This window comes from Phyllobates terribilis, unplaced genomic scaffold (assembly GCF_046119375.1).
Source record: "Phyllobates terribilis strain yellow unplaced genomic scaffold, ASM4611937v1 Scaffold_7__3_contigs__length_470593459, whole genome shotgun sequence".
In the NCBI taxonomy this organism is placed as follows: Eukaryota; Metazoa; Chordata; class Amphibia; order Anura; family Dendrobatidae; genus Phyllobates; species Phyllobates terribilis.
The window spans coordinates 66,855,467-66,872,056 of NW_027362767.1; the positions used below are offsets into that span (position 1 = coordinate 66,855,467).

The 16,590-nt window shown below is 47.4% G+C and overlaps 1 protein-coding gene across 5 annotated transcripts in view; it reads left to right on the top strand.

Moving 5' to 3' along the window:
* KCNH5 (potassium voltage-gated channel subfamily H member 5) overlaps positions 1-16,590 on the top strand; it is a 469,113-nt gene that overhangs the window by 64,168 nt on the left and 388,355 nt on the right. For all 5 annotated transcript variants that reach the window (XM_073638703.1, XM_073638702.1, XM_073638704.1 and 2 more), the window contains one exon: positions 3,704-3,827. In XM_073638703.1, the coding sequence (XP_073494804.1) occupies positions 3,704-3,827 (124 nt within the window). The remainder of the gene's footprint in view (positions 1-3,703; positions 3,828-16,590) is intronic.

Sequence of the window (16,590 nt, forward strand, 5' to 3'; positions counted from 1 at the left end):
TTGTATCCTCTATTAGCCGGAGTAGAGAGTCGCTCTAGCGCTTACAGACTTGCATCATATTTTTGCCCATATCTTTAAAATAGAAATGTATTATCAGCCACAATTTACGTGGCAATATTAGGTGTTCACAGCCCTGGTCCCAGCCTAAATTCCAGTTTTATTTTAGAGATAACTGTTCATGCATGGCATCTATTAAGGAGAATGAGATCAAAAAGTTTAAAATATTTTTTATTGGTAGTCTCTGGATAATTTTTCTATTTCTAAAAAAAGAAGAAAAAAAAGATATATTTTTCTTTTACACAGGGTGGATTATTACTTGAAATAAGTAGGTCATTTTGTACTTTATACTTTTTTTATCAGTGTAATTTAAGTTATTTTGCAGTTTATTTGGGACTTACGGTATTTTCAATAGTTGAGTAAATCCCAAATTCTTGGTCTCTCTTTTTTTTCTGTTTGAAACAAAATTGCAAAAACGTCCTTTCATGTTCTTGTATTATTCTGTTTGATGGGTACATGCTTTGATTTTTGTTTTTGTTTCATGTTTTATAATACTTTAGTTTTGGAATTAATCAACCGGGGTTTTATATGGGACAAAGGTATTGTAAGTGTGTGTATGTATGGCTGAACAGCAATGTGTGTACCTCTATATGTATGTGTGTATTATTTGTATGTTTGTGTGTATATATTTGTATATGTGTGTTTAAGTCTGTGTATATACAGTATGTGTGCATTGTTTGTTAGTATATGTATATGTATATGTATTGTTTGTCTGTAAATGCTCTGTATATGTTCGTCTGTGTATAAGTGTACCTCGGTATATACAGTATGTATGTACTTCTGTATGTATTATTTGTCAGTATGTGTATATATGTACTGTTTGTATGTACATACTCTATGTTGTAAGGCAGCGCTAGTCATCATACTGGGGGTTACTCGCTTCGCTGCATCAATCAATGCACATGTGCAATGTCTTTACTCTTTTCTCACAATGTTGCAGTTTATTACATCATAAGCCACAGTTCACCGGGTCCAACTCCGTGGCACGCCGGCACACATATCTACAATATTCATGAGACAAGTGGCACACAGGCCCACTTGCTCCAGGTTACAGCCTACGGCAAGGTAATAAATTATCAATGTCCATAACACAGTCCATGTAACAAAGTGTATTACCTTTGCCGGGTTTAGTTGCTGCAGTCCATTTAATCCGCCACCACTGTGGCTTTGTGGCTTCCCAGGTAGGGGTCTCCAGCCGTCGTTCCCTCAAAGGCTACTGGTATGTTTTCACTCACATCCAGTCTGCGCCTTTCAGGACTCTTGTATGCCAAGCCGGCTCTCCCTCAAAGGTCACTGGCATCCACGCACAGGATCCAGGCTCGACCTTTCAGGCTGCCAGGCTTCACTCTTGGCCTCACTAAGCCTCACACGAATGATGTCCCACACACATGGGGAACAGGCCTCATGCCTCTCACAGAACACACCTCACACCTGTCTCAAATTACCAGGGTTTATATATTCTGTAGCACACATACATACACAGACAGGACCTTGCTGATGTCACAGTCATGTGATCAGTCAGCTGTGTGTATAGGTCCTGTGTGCTGTCCCAGTCATGTGTACCGACCTTTACTGTGCATACAGGACCTGTGTGATGTCACAGTCATGTGACCAGTCACCTGAGGGGGAAGGTTTATGGTCAGGTAAAACACATCCTAGACCATTACCGTAATGCCAGCAAGTCGCTGCATTACAATGTGTACAGTATATGTATATGTGTGTGTACGGTTTGTTAGTATGTTTGTATGTGTGTGTTTCAGGCTGACGTGAAAATCATACATTACCCATATAGTCTAAAGTTTTCCATCTTTTAAAGCAGGGGTCTCAAACTCGGCTGGGTATATGGGCCGCACACGGAAAAAAAATAAATTTGGGGGGCCGCATTCTTTGCAGGACAAAGTGACATTTTTAGTGATACCATTTTTTTTCTATACACCTTTTGAACATTTTTGCTGTTTTATAGCTTGGGTCATTATGGATATGGCGATAATAAACGTGCACTTTTTTTGTTTACTTTAGTTTAGATATAAAGCAGCATTTTTAGTGGCAAAATATTTTTTCATGCTTTATTTTGAAGTTTTTCTGCCAAAATCTTGTAGTAATGTGCCCCATCCTGGTATGCATCTTGTAATGTCCCCCATCTTTGTCCCCATCTTGTCGTAATGTCACATACCGGTCCCCATCTTTTAGGACTGTCCCCACCCTGGTCCCCATCTTTTAGGACTGTCCCCAGCCTGGTCGCCATCTTGGAGGACTGTCCCCAGCCTGGTCCCCATCTTGGAGGACTGTCCCCAGCTTGGTCCACATCTTGGAGGACAGTCCCCAGCCTGGTCTCCATCTTGGAGGACTGTCCCCAGCCTGGTCCCCATCTTGGAGGACTGTCCCCAGCCCGGTCCCCATCTTGGAGGACTGTCCCCAGCCTGGTCCCCATCTTGGAGGACTGTCCCCAGCCTGGTCCCCATCTTGGAGGACTGTCCCTTGTGCCGTTCTACACATACAAGAAAAAAAAAAAAGATTCTTCTCACCTGTCCTCCGTTCCCTCGGCGTCCTTTCTGCACCTGTGGCCCACAGGCACCATAAACCCCGATCGCGGCCCGGTCCAGGAGCTGCCGGCAGCTGTGCTTCTGTTCAGTGTATTGCCGCGCAGAGACCGGCTCTCTGCACAGCAATACCAGTGTCAGCCGCCGGCCTATCAGAGGCCAGCAGCTGACATCTGCGCATGGCAGTGACTTCATACGCCGCTGCGCGGGGACGCAGATCGGGGGTCTATGGTGCCTGCGGGCCGCATGAAGCAGCCTGAAGGGCCCCATGCGGCCTGCGGGCCGTGTGTTTGAGACCCCTGTTTTAAAGGGTCACCTGTTTTTTGTTTCCTAATCTGAGCGCAGCATAATGTAGGGGCAGAAACCCTGATTCCAGTGATGTGTCACTTACTGGGCTGCTTAGTGTAGTTTTTATAAAATCACTGTTTTATCAGCAGGTGATTATCACTAAAGGACTAGTAAACCTGCTGACAGGTAGTCCAACCACTCACACAACACTGATCACTTTCTGCCTATGCACAGTGTACATACAAAGTTGCCAATCAGTGGTGTGGGTGGGGTTATACAGAGCTCAGCATTTAGAGAACTGCTAGATTTGTAGTAGATAAATCAGTTTTTGCCAGTAAAATAAGTGATACATCGCTGGAATCAGGGTCTGTGCCCCAATTTATGCTACTCTCAGATTACATAGCGGAAACCTGGTGACAGATTCTCTTTAATATCATGTGTACTGCAAAATAGAGTCAGTCTTCAGTTTAATTAGTCACATGCAAGTTGTATTTGCACCCAGACTTTGACAGTGTACAGAAACTATTGGCTTTTTTCAGGGACATAGAAATAGGGGGTGCAATCGTGTGTCAGTTGCACCTTGGTCCTGGTGCCAAAAAGAAATAAAAGGCCCCTCTGCTACTTAAGAGACCAATATTAGAAATTGCCCTTAATATAAATACCAGGGCTTTTCTACAAATGTTGCATCGGGGCCCAAGGGTTTCATGTTATTCCGTATGTGCTTCTGTATAAAATTACAAAGGATACAGATTTTATATCATTCTCGATTTGTTACAAGATATACAATCTAACACTTTACATCTTATTCCCCCTTTTAGAATCAAGTTTCTTACTGGGAAATGCACAGATTGTGGACTGGCCTGTAGTTTATAGTAATGACGGATTCTGTAAACTTTCTGGATATCATCGAGCCGACATCATGCAGAAGAGCAGCACTTGCAGGTTAGTGACAATATTTCCTTCTTTATTCTTGTGAAAAAAAATCATGCTGAATGTGAACGATGGCGAGATCAGTTTCCCGAAAATCTATTTTTATAGAAAATGTTTAAAAATAAAATCTAAGTTAATGCAGAAGGTTCCCCATTAAGAACCCCGATATATTAACCAAAGGGGAGTGCATTACACAGACAGCCTATTGCTTTTGCTGCTGGATTCATCCACAAATTACAACTAATAAAAAAAACTCTACTAATTAAAAAAGTTAAAAAGTGTTTTGTTTTTTTATTATTGTGGTAATGTTTTTTTCATTTTTTTGTACTGCTGGTATTTACAGAATTGTTCCCATTAATACATGTTATGACAGCTAGGAAATACAATAACCTTCTCATGGATGAGGGTTGACCTCCCGTCGGGAACCGTAGTACAGCCCCATTCAAGGAATCATCGTGGTCCTGAGAGTAGGACCTTCTATTGATCAGAAAATATTTATATATTTATATTAATATACCATTTTCTAGGGTAAATGCACTTTATGGTGTACTGACCATTTTTTTTTTACTACTTTTTATTGCTACTAAGAGTCAATTCGTATGTAACTGTTCAGGTATTATGCAGCCGTAGACAAATTGGCCTCCTTGTGATCCCAACAGTTAGCAGAAGTATGTTTGTGCAGAAACCAGGCAACGGTGCTCTCTACTAAAGCAGAAACCAGGCAACGGTGCTCTCTACTAAAGCAGAAACCAGGGACCAGCGCTCTCTACTAAAGCAGAAACCAGGCAACGGTGCTCTCTACCAAAGCAGAAACCAGGGAACGGTGTTTCTACTAAAGCAGAAACCAGGCAACGGTGCTCTCTACTAAAGCATAAACAAGGGCAACGGTGCTCTCTACTAAAGCAGAAACTGTTACGGGTCCGGGAGGTGGAACCTCTGTGCTACGGTGCAAGGAGGGACCCAGAGGGGCGTAACTAAGTATCAACTCGGACCGACCCTGGTCGTACGGCGACTGACGACTCCGTGACCAGGGAGGGACCGAGCCGAGGGACCAGGTGCTACTCTGGGGACGACCTTGTAAGGGAGCAGGTGACTACCACGGTACAGATGGCAGGGACTGACCGGAATAGCAGGTAGGCACAGCAGGCAGGCTGGCGAGCAGAAGCCTCCAGGTAGGCTATCAGGTAGACACGGCAAGTGACGGCAGGAGTCTCTAGGTGGGCTGGCAGGTTGTCACGGCAAGTGACGGCAGGAGTCTCTAGGTGGGCTGGCAGGTGGTCAAAGCAAGTGACGGCAGGAGTCTCTGGGTAGGCATGGCAGGTAACAAGCAGGTAACAGGCAGGTTACAGGCAAGTGCTCCGAGGTGACCGGGCTGGCAGGCACGGCAGGTAACAAGCAGGCAACAGGCAAGTGCTCCCAGGTGAGCGGACTGGCAGGCACGGCAGGTAACAGGAGGACAAGAGGCAAGTACTCCCAGGTGAGGGGGCTGGCAGGCACGGCAGGTAACAGGCAGGCAACAGGCAAGTGCTCCCAGGTGAGCGGGCTGGCAGGCACGGCAGGTAACAGGCAGGTAACAGGCACGTAACAGGCTGGCGGGCAAGACTGGTAGTCAGGCTAGTAGCGGGACCTGAGGGCTGAAGCAGAGGTCAGAAACACTGTGCAACAACTTTTGCTCAGGCACCTCCATTTTGAAGGAGGTGCCTTATATATGGGAGGATCCTCGGCTATTGGCCGGGGACTCCTTAGGACTGCGCGCGCGGCCCCTTTAAGAGGGAGGGAGAGAGCGCGCGCCCTAAGCACAGTGCCCGGGGAGCTGCGCGTGCCAGCAGCAGGAAGTGGAGCACTGGAGAATGCAGAACGGGGAGCGCGGGGAGCGAGGGGGTGAGTGGGACGGTGTCTCTGCCTAGCAGGGGGCAGAGACGCCGATGCTACAGAAACCAAGCAACGGTGCTCTCTACTAAAGCAGAAACCAGGGAACGGTGTTTCGACTAAAGCAGAAACCAGACAACGGAGCTCTCTACTAAAGCAGAAACCAGGCAATGGTGCTCTCTACTAAAGCCGAAACCAGGGAACGGGGTTTCTACTAAAGCAGAAACCAGGCAACGGTGCTCTCTACTAAAGCAGAAACAGGCAACGGTGCTCTCTACTAAAGCAGAAACCAAGCAACGGTGCTCTCTACTAAAGCAGAAATTAGGGAACGGTGTTTCTACTAAAGCAGAAACCAGGCAACGGTGCTCTCTACAAAAGCAGAAACCAGGGAACGGTGTTTCTACTAAAGCAGAAACCAGGCAACGGTGCTCTCTACTAAAGCAGAAACCAGGGAACGGTGTTTCTACTAAAGCAGAAACCAGGCAACGGTGCTCTCTACTAAAGCAGAAACTAGGCAACGGTGCTCTCTACTAAAGCAGAAACCAGGGAACGGTGTTTCTATTTAGGCAGAAACCAGGCAACAGTGCTCTCTACTAAAGCAGAAACCAGGCAACGGTGCTCTCTACTAAAGCAGAAACAAGGGCAACGGTGCTCTCTACTAAAGCAGAAACCAGGCAATGGTGCTCTCTACTAAAGCAGGAACCAGGCAACGGTGCTCTCTACTAAAGCAGAAACCAGGCAACGGTGTCTCTACTAAAGCAGAAACCAGGCAACGGTGCTCTCTACTAAAGCAGAAACCAGGCAACGGTGCTCTCTACTAAAGGAGAAACCAGGGAACAGTGTTTCTACTAAAGCAGAAACAAGGAAACGCTGCTCTCTACTAAAGCAGAAACAAGGGCAACGGTGCTCTCTACTAAAGCAGAAACCAGGCAGTGGTGCTCTCTACTAAAGCAGAAACCAGGCAACGGTGTCTCTACTAAAGCAGAAACCAGGCAACGGTGCTCTCTGCTAAAGCAGGAACCAGGCAACGGTGCTCTCTACCAAAACAGAAACCTGGGAACGATGCTCTCTACTAAAGCAGAAACCAGGCAACAGTGCTCTCTACTAAAGCAGAAACTAGGCAACGGTGTCTCTACTAAAGCAGAAACCAGGCAACGGTGCTCTCTACTAAAGCAGAAACCAAGCAACGGTGCTCTCTACTAAAGCAGAAATTAGGGAACGGTGTTTCTACTAAAGCAGAAACCAGGCAACGGTGCTCTCTACAAAAGCAGAAACCAGGGAACGGTGTTTCTACTAAAGCAGAAACCAGGCAACGGTGCTCTCTACTAAAGCAGAAACCAGGGAACGGTGTTTCTACTAAAGCAGAAACCAGGCAACGGTGCTCTCTACTAAAGCAGAAACCAGGGAACGGTGTTTCTACTAAAGCAGAAACCAGGCAACGGTGCTCTCTACTAAAGCAGAAACTAGGCAACGGTGCTCTCTACTAAAGCAGAAACCAGGGAACGGTGTTTCTATTTAGGCAGAAACAAGGCAACAGTGCTCTCTACTAAAGCAGAAACCAGGCAACGGTGCTCTCTACTAAAGCAGAAACAAAGGCAACGGTGCTCTCTACTAAAGCAGAAACCAGGCAATGGTGCTCTCTACTAAAGCAGGAACCAGGCAACGGTGCTCTCTACTAAAGCAGAAACCAGGCAACGGTGTCTCTACTAAAGCAGAAACCAGGCAACGGTGCTCTCTACTAAAGCAGAAACCAGGCAACGGTGCTCTCTACTAAAGGAGAAACCAGGGAACAGTGTTTCTACTAAAGCAGAAACCAGGAAACGCTGCTCTCTACTAAAGCAGAAACAAGGGCAACGGTGCTCTCTACTAAAGCAGAAACCAGGCAGTGGTGCTCGCAACTAAAGCAGAAACCAGGCAACGGTGTCTCTACTAAAGCAGAAACCAGGCAACGGTGCTCTCTGCTAAAGCAGGAACCAGGCAACGGTGCTCTCTACCAAAACAGAAACCTGGGAACGATGCTCTCTACTAAAGCAGAAACCAGGCAACGGTGCTCTCTACTAAAGCAGAAACTAGACAACGGTGTCTCTACTAAAGCAGAAACCAGGCAACGGTGCTCTCTACTAAAGCATGAACCAGGGAACGGTGCTCTCTACCAAAACAGAAACAAGGCAACGGTGCTGTCTACTAAAGCAGAAACCAGGCAACGGTGCTCTCTACTATAGCAGAAACAAGGGCAATGGTGCTCTCTACTAAAGCAGAAACCAGGCAATGGTGCTCTCTACTAAAGCAGGAACCAGGGAACGGTGCTCTCTACTAAAGTAGAAACCAGGCAACGGTGCTCTCTACTAAAGCAGAAACCAGGCAACGGTGTCTCTACTAAAGCATAAACCAGGCAACGGTGCTCTCTACTAAAGCAGAAACCAGGCAACGGTGCTCTCTACTAAAGGAGAAACCAGGGAACAGTGTTTCTACTAAAGCAGAAACCAGGAAACGCTGCTCTCTACTAAAGCAGAAACAAGGGCAACGGTGCTCTCTACTAAAGCAGAAACCAGGCAGTGGTGCTCTCTACTAAAGCAGAAACCAGGCAACGGTGCTCTCTACCAAAACAGAAACCAGGCAACGGTGCTCTCTACTAAAGCAGGAACCAGGCAACGGTGCTCTCTACCAAAACAGAAACCTGGGAACGATGCTCTCTACTAAAGCAGAAACCAGGCAACGGTGCTCTCTACTAAAGCAGAAACTAGACAACGGTGTCTCTACTAAAGCAGAAACCAGGCAACGGTGCTCTCTACTAAAGCAGGAACCAGGCAACGGTGCTCTCTACCAAAACAGAAACAAGGCAACGGTGCTGTCTACTAAAGCAGAAACCAGGCAACGGTGCTCTCTACTAAAGCAGAAACAAGGGCAACGGTGCTCTCTACTAAAGCAGAAACCAGGCAATGGTGCTCTCTACTAAAGCAGGAACCAGGGAACGGTGCTCTCTACTAAAGCAGAAACTAGGCAACGGTGCTCTCTACTAGAGCAGAAACCAGGGAACGGTGTTTCTACTTAGGCAGAAACCAGGCAACGGTGCTCTCTACTAAAGCAGAAACCAGGCAACGGTGCTCTCTACTAAAGCAGAAACCAGGCAACGGTGCTCTCTGCTAAAGCAGGAACCAGGAAACGGTGCTCTCTACCAAAACAGGAACCTGGGAACGATGCTCTCTACTAAAGCAGAAACCAGGCAACGGTGCTCTCTACTAAAGCAGAAACTAGACAATGGTGTCTCTACTAAAGCAGAAACCAGGCAACGGTGCTCTCTACTAAAGCAGGAACCAGGGAACGGTGCTCTCTACCAAAACAGAAACAAGGCAACGGTGCTGTCTACTAAAGCAGAAACCAGGCAACGGTGCTCTCTACTAAAGCAGAAACAAGGGCAATGGTGCTCTCTACTAAAGCAGAAACCAGGCAATGGTGCTCTCTACTAAAGCAGGAACCAGGGAACGGTGCTCTCTACTAAAGTAGAAACCAGGCAACGGTGCTCTCTACTAAAGCAGAAACTAGACAACGGTGTCTCTACTAAAGCAGAAACCAGGCAACGGTGCTCTCTACTAAAGCAGGAACCAGGCAACGGTGCTCTCTACCAAAACAGAAACAAGGCAACGGTGCTGTCTACTAAAGCAGAAACCAGGCAACGGTGCTCTCTACTAAAGCAGAAACAAGGGCAACGGTGCTCTCTACTAAAGCAGAAACCAGGCAATGGTGCTCTCTACTAAAGCAGGAACCAGGGAACGGTGCTCTCTACTAAAGCAGAAACTAGGCAACGGTGCTCTCTACTAGAGCAGAAACCAGGGAACGGTGTTTCTACTTAGGCAGAAACCAGGCAACGGTGCTCTCTACTAAAGCAGAAACCAGGCAACGGTGCTCTCTACTAAAGCAGAAACCAGGCAACGGTGCTCTCTGCTAAAGCAGGAACCAGGCAACGGTGCTCTCTACCAAAACAGGAACCTGGGAACGATGCTCTCTACTAAAGCAGAAACCAGGCAACGGTGCTCTCTACTAAAGCAGAAACTAGACAATGGTGTCTCTACTAAAGCAGAAACCAGGCAACGGTGCTCTCTACTAAAGCAGGAACCAGGGAACGGTGCTCTCTACCAAAACAGAAACAAGGCAACGGTGCTGTCTACTAAAGCAGAAACCAGGCAACGGTGCTCTCTACTAAAGCAGAAACAAGGGCAATGGTGCTCTCTACTAAAGCAGAAACCAGGCAATGGTGCTCTCTACTAAAGCAGGAACCAGGGAACGGTGCTCTCTACTAAAGTAGAAACCAGGCAACGGTGCTCTCTACTAAAGCAGAAACCAGGCAACGGTGTCTCTACTAAAGCAGAAACCAGGCAACGGTGCTCTCTACTAAAGCAGAAACCAGGCAACGGTGCTCTCTACTAAAGGAGAAACCAGGGAACAGTGTTTCTACTAAAGCAGAAACCAGGAAACGCTGCTCTCTACTAAAGCAGAAACAAGGGCAACGGTGCTCTCTACTAAAGCAGGAACCAGGCAGTGGTGCTCTCTACTAAAGCAGAAACCAGGCAACAGTGCTCTCTACCAAAACAGAAACCAGGCAAAGGTGCTCTCTACTAAAGCAGGAACCAGGCAACGGTGCTCTCTACCAAAACAGAAACCTGGGAACGATGCTCTCTACTAAAGCAGAAACCAGGCAACGGTGCTCTCTACTAAAGCAGAAACTAGACAACGGTGTCTCTACTAAAGCAGAAACCAGGTAACGGTGCTCTCTACTAAAGCAGGAACCAGGCAATGGTGCTCTCTACCAAAACAGAAACAAGGCAACGGTGCTGTCTACTAAAGCAGAAACCAGGCAACGGTGCTCTCTACTAAAGCAGAAACCAGGCAACGGTGCTCTCTACTAAATCAGAAACCAGGCAACAATGCTCTCTACTAAATCAGAAACCAGGCAACTTTGCTCTCTACTAAAGCAAAAACCAGGCAACGGCGCTCTCTACTAAGGCAGAAACCAGGCAACAGCGCTCTCTACTAAAGCAGAAACCAGTCAATGGTGCTCTCTACTAAACCAGAACCAGGCAACGGTGCTCTCTACTAAAGCAGAAACCAGGGAAAGGTGCTCTCTACCAAAGAAGAAACCAGGAAACGGTGTTCTCTACTAAGGCAGAAACCAGGCAACAGTGCTCTCTACTAAAGCAGAAACAAGGCAACGGTGCTGTCTACTAAAGCAGAAACCAGGCAACGGTGCTCTCTACTAAAGCAGAAACCAGGCAACGGTGCTCTCTACTAAAGCAGAAACCAGATCGTTCCCTACTAAACAGGAACCAGGGAACGGTGCTCTCTATTAAAGCAGAAACCAGGCAATGGTGCTCTCTACTAAAGCAGAAACCAGGCAACTGTGCTCTCTACTAAAGCAGGAACAACGCATCGGTGCTCTCTACTAAAGCAGAAACCAGGCAATGGTGTTCCCTACTAAACAAGAACCAGGCAACGGTGCTCTCTACTAAAGCAGAAACCAGGCAACGGTGCTCCCTACTAAAGCAGAAACCAGGGATAGGTGCTCTCTACTAAATCAGAAACCAGGCAACGGTGCTCTCTACTAAAGCAGAAACCAGGCAACGGTGCTCTCTACTAAAGGAGAAACCTGGGAACAGTGTTTCTACTAAAGCAGAAACCAGGCAACGCTGCTCTCTACTAAAGCAGAAACAAGGGCAACGGTGCCCTCTACTAAAGCAGAAACCAGGCAGTGGTGCTCTCTACTAAAGCAGAAACCAGGCAACGGTGTCTCTGCTAAAGCAGAAATCAGGCAACGGTGCTCTCTACTAAAGCAGGAACCAGGCAACGGTGCCCTCTACCAAAACAGAAACCTGGGAACGATGCTCTCTACTAAAGCAGAAACCAGGCAACGGTGCTCTCTACTAAAGCAGAAACTAGACAACGGTGTCTCTACTAAAGCAGAAACCAGGTAACGGTGCTCTCTACTAAAGCGGAAACCAGGCAACGGTGCTCTCTACTAAAGCAGAAACCAGGCAACGGTGCTCTCTATTAAAGCACAAACCAGGCAATGGTGTTCCCTACTAAACAAGAACCTGGCAACGGTGCTCTCTACTAAAGCAGAAACCAGGCAACGGTGCTCCCTACTAAAGCAGAAACCAGGGATAGGTGCTCTCTACTAAATCAGAAACCAGGCAACGGTGCTCTCTACTAAAGCAGAAACCAGGGATAGGTGCTCTCTACTAAAGGAGAAACCAGGGAACAGTGTTTCTACTAAAGCAGAAACCAGGAAACGCTGCTCTCTACTAAAGCAGAAACAAGGGCAACGATGCTCTCTACTAAAGCAGAAACCAGGCAGTGGTGCTCTCTACTAAAGCAGAAACCAGGCAACGGTGCTCTCTACTAAAGCAGAAACCAGGCAGTGGTGCTCTCTACTAAAGCAGAAACCAGGCAACGGTGTCTCTACTAAAGCAGAAACCAGGCAACGCTGCTCTCTACCAAAACAGAAACCTGGGAACGATGCTCTCTACTAAAGCAGAAACCAGGCAACGGTGCTCTCTACTAAACCAGAAACTAGACAACGGTGTCTCTACTAAAGCAGAAACCAGGCAACGGTGCTCTCTACTAAAGCAGGAACCAGGCAACGGTGCTCTCTACCAAAACAGAAACAAGGCAACGGTGCTGTCTACTAAAGCAGAAACCAGGCAACGGTGCTCTCTACTAAAGCAGAAACCAGGCAATGGTGTTCCCTACTAAACAAGAACCAGGCAACGGTGCTCTCTACTAAAGCAGAAACCAGGCAACGGTGCTCCCTACTAAAGCAGAAACCAGGGATAGGTGCTCTCTACTAAATCAGAAACCAGGCAACGGTGCTCTCTACTAAAGCAGAAACCAGGCAACGGTGCTCTCTACTAAAGCAGAAACCAGGCAACGGTGCTCTCTACTAAAGCAGAAACCAGGCAACGGTGCTCTCTACTAAAGGAGAAACCTGGGAACAGTGTTTCTACTAAAGCAGAAACCAGGCAACGCTGCTCTCTACTAAAGCAGAAACAAGGGCAACGGTGCTCTCTACTAAAGCAGAAACCAGGCAGTGGTGCTCTCTACTAAAGCAGAAACCAGGCAACGGTGTCTCTGCTAAAGCAGAAATCAGGCAACGGTGCTCTCTACTAAAGCAGGAACCAGGCAACGGTGCCCTCTACCAAAACAGAAACCTGGGAACGATGCTCTCTACTAAAGCAGAAACCAGGCAACGGTGCTCTCTACTAAAGCAGAAACTAGACAACGGTGTCTCTACTAAAGCAGAAACCAGGTAACGGTGCTCTCTACTAAAGCGGAAACCAGGCAACGGTGCTCTCTACTAAAGCAGAAACCAGGCAACGGTGCTCCCTACTAAAGCAGAAACCAGGGATAGGTGCTCTCTACTAAATCAGAAACCAGGCAACGGTGCTCTCTACTAAAGCAGAAACCAGGGATAGGTGCTCTCTACTAAAGGAGAAACCAGGGAACAGTGTTTCTACTAAAGCAGAAACCAGGAAACGCTGCTCTCTACTAAAGCAGAAACAAGGGCAACGGTGCTCTCTACTAAAGCAGAAACCAGGCAGTGGTGCTCTCTACTAAAGCAGAAACCAGGCAACGGTGTCTCTACTAAAGCAGAAACCAGGCAACGCTGCTCTCTACCAAAACAGAAACCTGGGAACGATGCTCTCTACTAAAGCAGAAACCAGGCAACGGTGCTCTCTACTAAACCAGAAACTAGACAACGGTGTCTCTACTAAAGCAGAAACCAGGCAACGGTGCTCTCTACTAAAGCAGGAACCAGGCAACGGTGCTCTCTACCAAAACAGAAACAAGGCAACGGTGCTGTCTACTAAAGCAGAAACCAGGCAACGGTGCTCTCTACTAAAGCAGAAACAAGGGCAACGGTGCTCTCTACTAAAGCAGAAACCAGGCAATGGTGCTCTCTACTAAAGCAGGAACCAGGGAACGGTGCTCTCTACTAAAGCAGAAACCAGGCAACGGTGCTCTCTACTAAAGCAGAAACCAGGCAACGGTGTCTCTACTAAAGCAGAAACCAGGCAACGGTGCTCTCTACTAAAGCAGAGACCAGGCAATGGTGCTCTCTACTAAAGGAGAAACCAGGGAACAGTGTTTCTACTAAAGCAGAAACCAGGAAACGCTGCTCTCTACTAAAGCAGAAACAAGGGCAACGGTGCTCTCTACTAAAGCAGAAACCAGGCAGTGGTGCTCTCTACTAAAGCAGAAACCAGGCAACGGTGTCTCTACTAAAGCAGAAACCAGGCAACGGTGCTCTCTACTAAAGCAGGAACCAGGCAACGGTGCTCTCTACCAAAACAGAAACCTGGGAACGATGCTCTCTACTAAAGCAGAAACCAGGCAACGGTGCTCTCTACTAAAGCAGAAACTAGACAACGGTGTCTCTACTAAAGCAGAAACCAGGCAACGGTGCTCTCTACTAAAGCAGGAACCAGGCAACGGTGCTCTCTACCAAAACAGAAACAAGGCAACGGTGCTGTCTACTAAAGCAGAAACCAGGCAACGGTGCTCTCTACTAAAGCAGAAACAAGGGCAACGGTGCTCTCTACTAAAGCAGAAACCAGGCAATGGTGCACTCTACTAAAGCAGGAACCAGGGAACGGTGCTCTCTACTAAAGCAGAAACTAGGCAACAGTGCTCTCTACTAGAGCAGAAACCAGGGAACGGTGTTTCTACTTAGGCAGAAACCAGGCAACGGTGCTCTCTACTAAAGCAGAAACCAGGCAACGGTGTCTCTACTAAAGCAGAAACCAGGCAACGGTGCTCTCTACTAAAGCAGGAACCAGGCAACGGTACTCTCTACCAAAACAGAAACCTGGGAACGATGCTCTCTACTAAAGCAGGAAACAGGCAACGGTGCTCTCTACCAAAACAGAATCCTGGGAACGATGCTCTCTACTAAAGCAGAAATGGTGCTCTCTACTAAAGCAGGAACCAGGGAACGGTGCTCTCTACTAAAGCAGAAACCAGGCAACGGTGCTCTCTACTAAAGCAGAAACCAGGCAACGGTGTCTCTACTAAAGTAGAAACCTGGGAACAGTGTTTCTACTAAAGCAGAAACCAGGCAACGCTGCTCTCTACTAAAGCAGAAACAAGGGCACGGTGCTCTCTACTAAAGCAGAAACCAGGCAGTGGTGCTCTCTAATAAAGCAGAAACAAGGGCAACGGTGTCTCTACTAAAGCAGAAACCAGGCAACGGTGCTCTCTACTAAAGCAGGAACCAGGCAACGGTGCTCTCTACCAAAACAGAAACCTGGGAACGATGCTCTCTACTAAAGCAGAAACCAGGCTACGGTGTTCTCTACTAAAGCAGAAACTAGACAACGATGTCTCTACTAAAGCAGAAACCAGGTAACGGTGCTCTCTACTAAAGCAGGAACCAGGCAACGGTGCTCTCTACCAAAACAGAAACAAGGCAACGGTGCTGTCTACTAAAGCAGAAACCAGGCAACGGTGCTCTATACTAAAGCAGAAACCAGGCAACGGTGCTCTCTACTAAATCAGAAACCAGGCAACGATGCTCTCTACTAAATCAAAAACCAGGCAACGGCGCTCTCTACTAAGGGAGAAACCAGGCAACAGCGCTCTCTACTAAAGCAGAAACCAGTCAATGTGCTCTCTACTAAACCAGAACCAGGCAACGGTGCTCTCTACTAAAGCAGAAACCAGGGAAAGGTGCTCTCTACTAAAGCAGAAACCAGGAAACGGTGTTCTCTACTAAGGCAGAAACCAGGCAACAGTGCTCTCTACTAAAGCAGAAACAAGGCAACGGTGCTCTCTACTAAAGCAGAAACCAGGCAACGGTGCTCTCTACTAAAGCAGAAACCAGGCAACGGTGCTCTCTACTAAAGCAGAAACCAGATCGTTCCCTACTAAACAGGAACCAGGGAACGGTGCTCTCTATTAAAGCAGAAACCAGGCAACGGTGCTCTCTACTAAAGCAGAAACCAGGCAACTGTGCTCTCTACTAAAGCAGGAACCAAGCATCGGTGCTCTCTACTAAAGCAGAAACCAGGCAATGGTGTTCCCTACTAAACAAGAACCAGGCAACGGTGCTCTCTACTAAAGCAGAAACCAGGCAACGGTGCTCCCTACTAAAGCAGAAACCAGGGATAGGTGCTTTCTACTAAATCAGAAACCAGGCAACGGTGCTCTCTACTAAAGCAGAAACCAGGCACCGGTGCTCTCTACTAAAGCAGAAACCAGGCAACGGTGCTCTCTACTAAAGCAGAAACCAGGCAACGGTGCTCTCTACTAAAGCAGAAACCAGGCAACGGTGCTCTCTACTAAAGCAGAAACCAGGCAGCGGTGCTCTCTACTAAAGCAGAACCCAAGCAACGGTGCTCTCTATTAAAGCACAAACCAGGCATTGGTGTTCCCTACTAAACAAGAACCTGGCAACGGTGCTCTCTACTAAAGCAGAAACCAGGCAACAGTGCTCCCTACTAAAGCAGAAACCAGGGATAGGTGCTCTCTACTAAATCAGAAACCAGGCAACGGTGCTCTCTACTAAAGCAGAAACCAGTCAACGGTGCTCTCTACTAAAGCAGAAACCAGGCAACGGTGCTCTCTACTAAAGCAGAAACCAGGCAACGGTGCTCTCTACTAATGCAGAAACCAGGCAATGGTGCTCTCTACTAAAGCAGAAACCAGGCAACGGTACTCTCTACTAAAGCAGAAACCAGGGAAAGGTGCTCTCTACTAAGGCAGAAACCAGGCAACGGTGCTCTCTACTAAAGCAGAAACCAGGCAACGGTGCTCTCTACTAAAGCAGAAACCAGACCGTTCCCTACTAAACAGGAACCAGGGAACGGTGCTCTCTATTAAAGTAGAAACCAGGCAACAGTGCTCTCTAATAAAG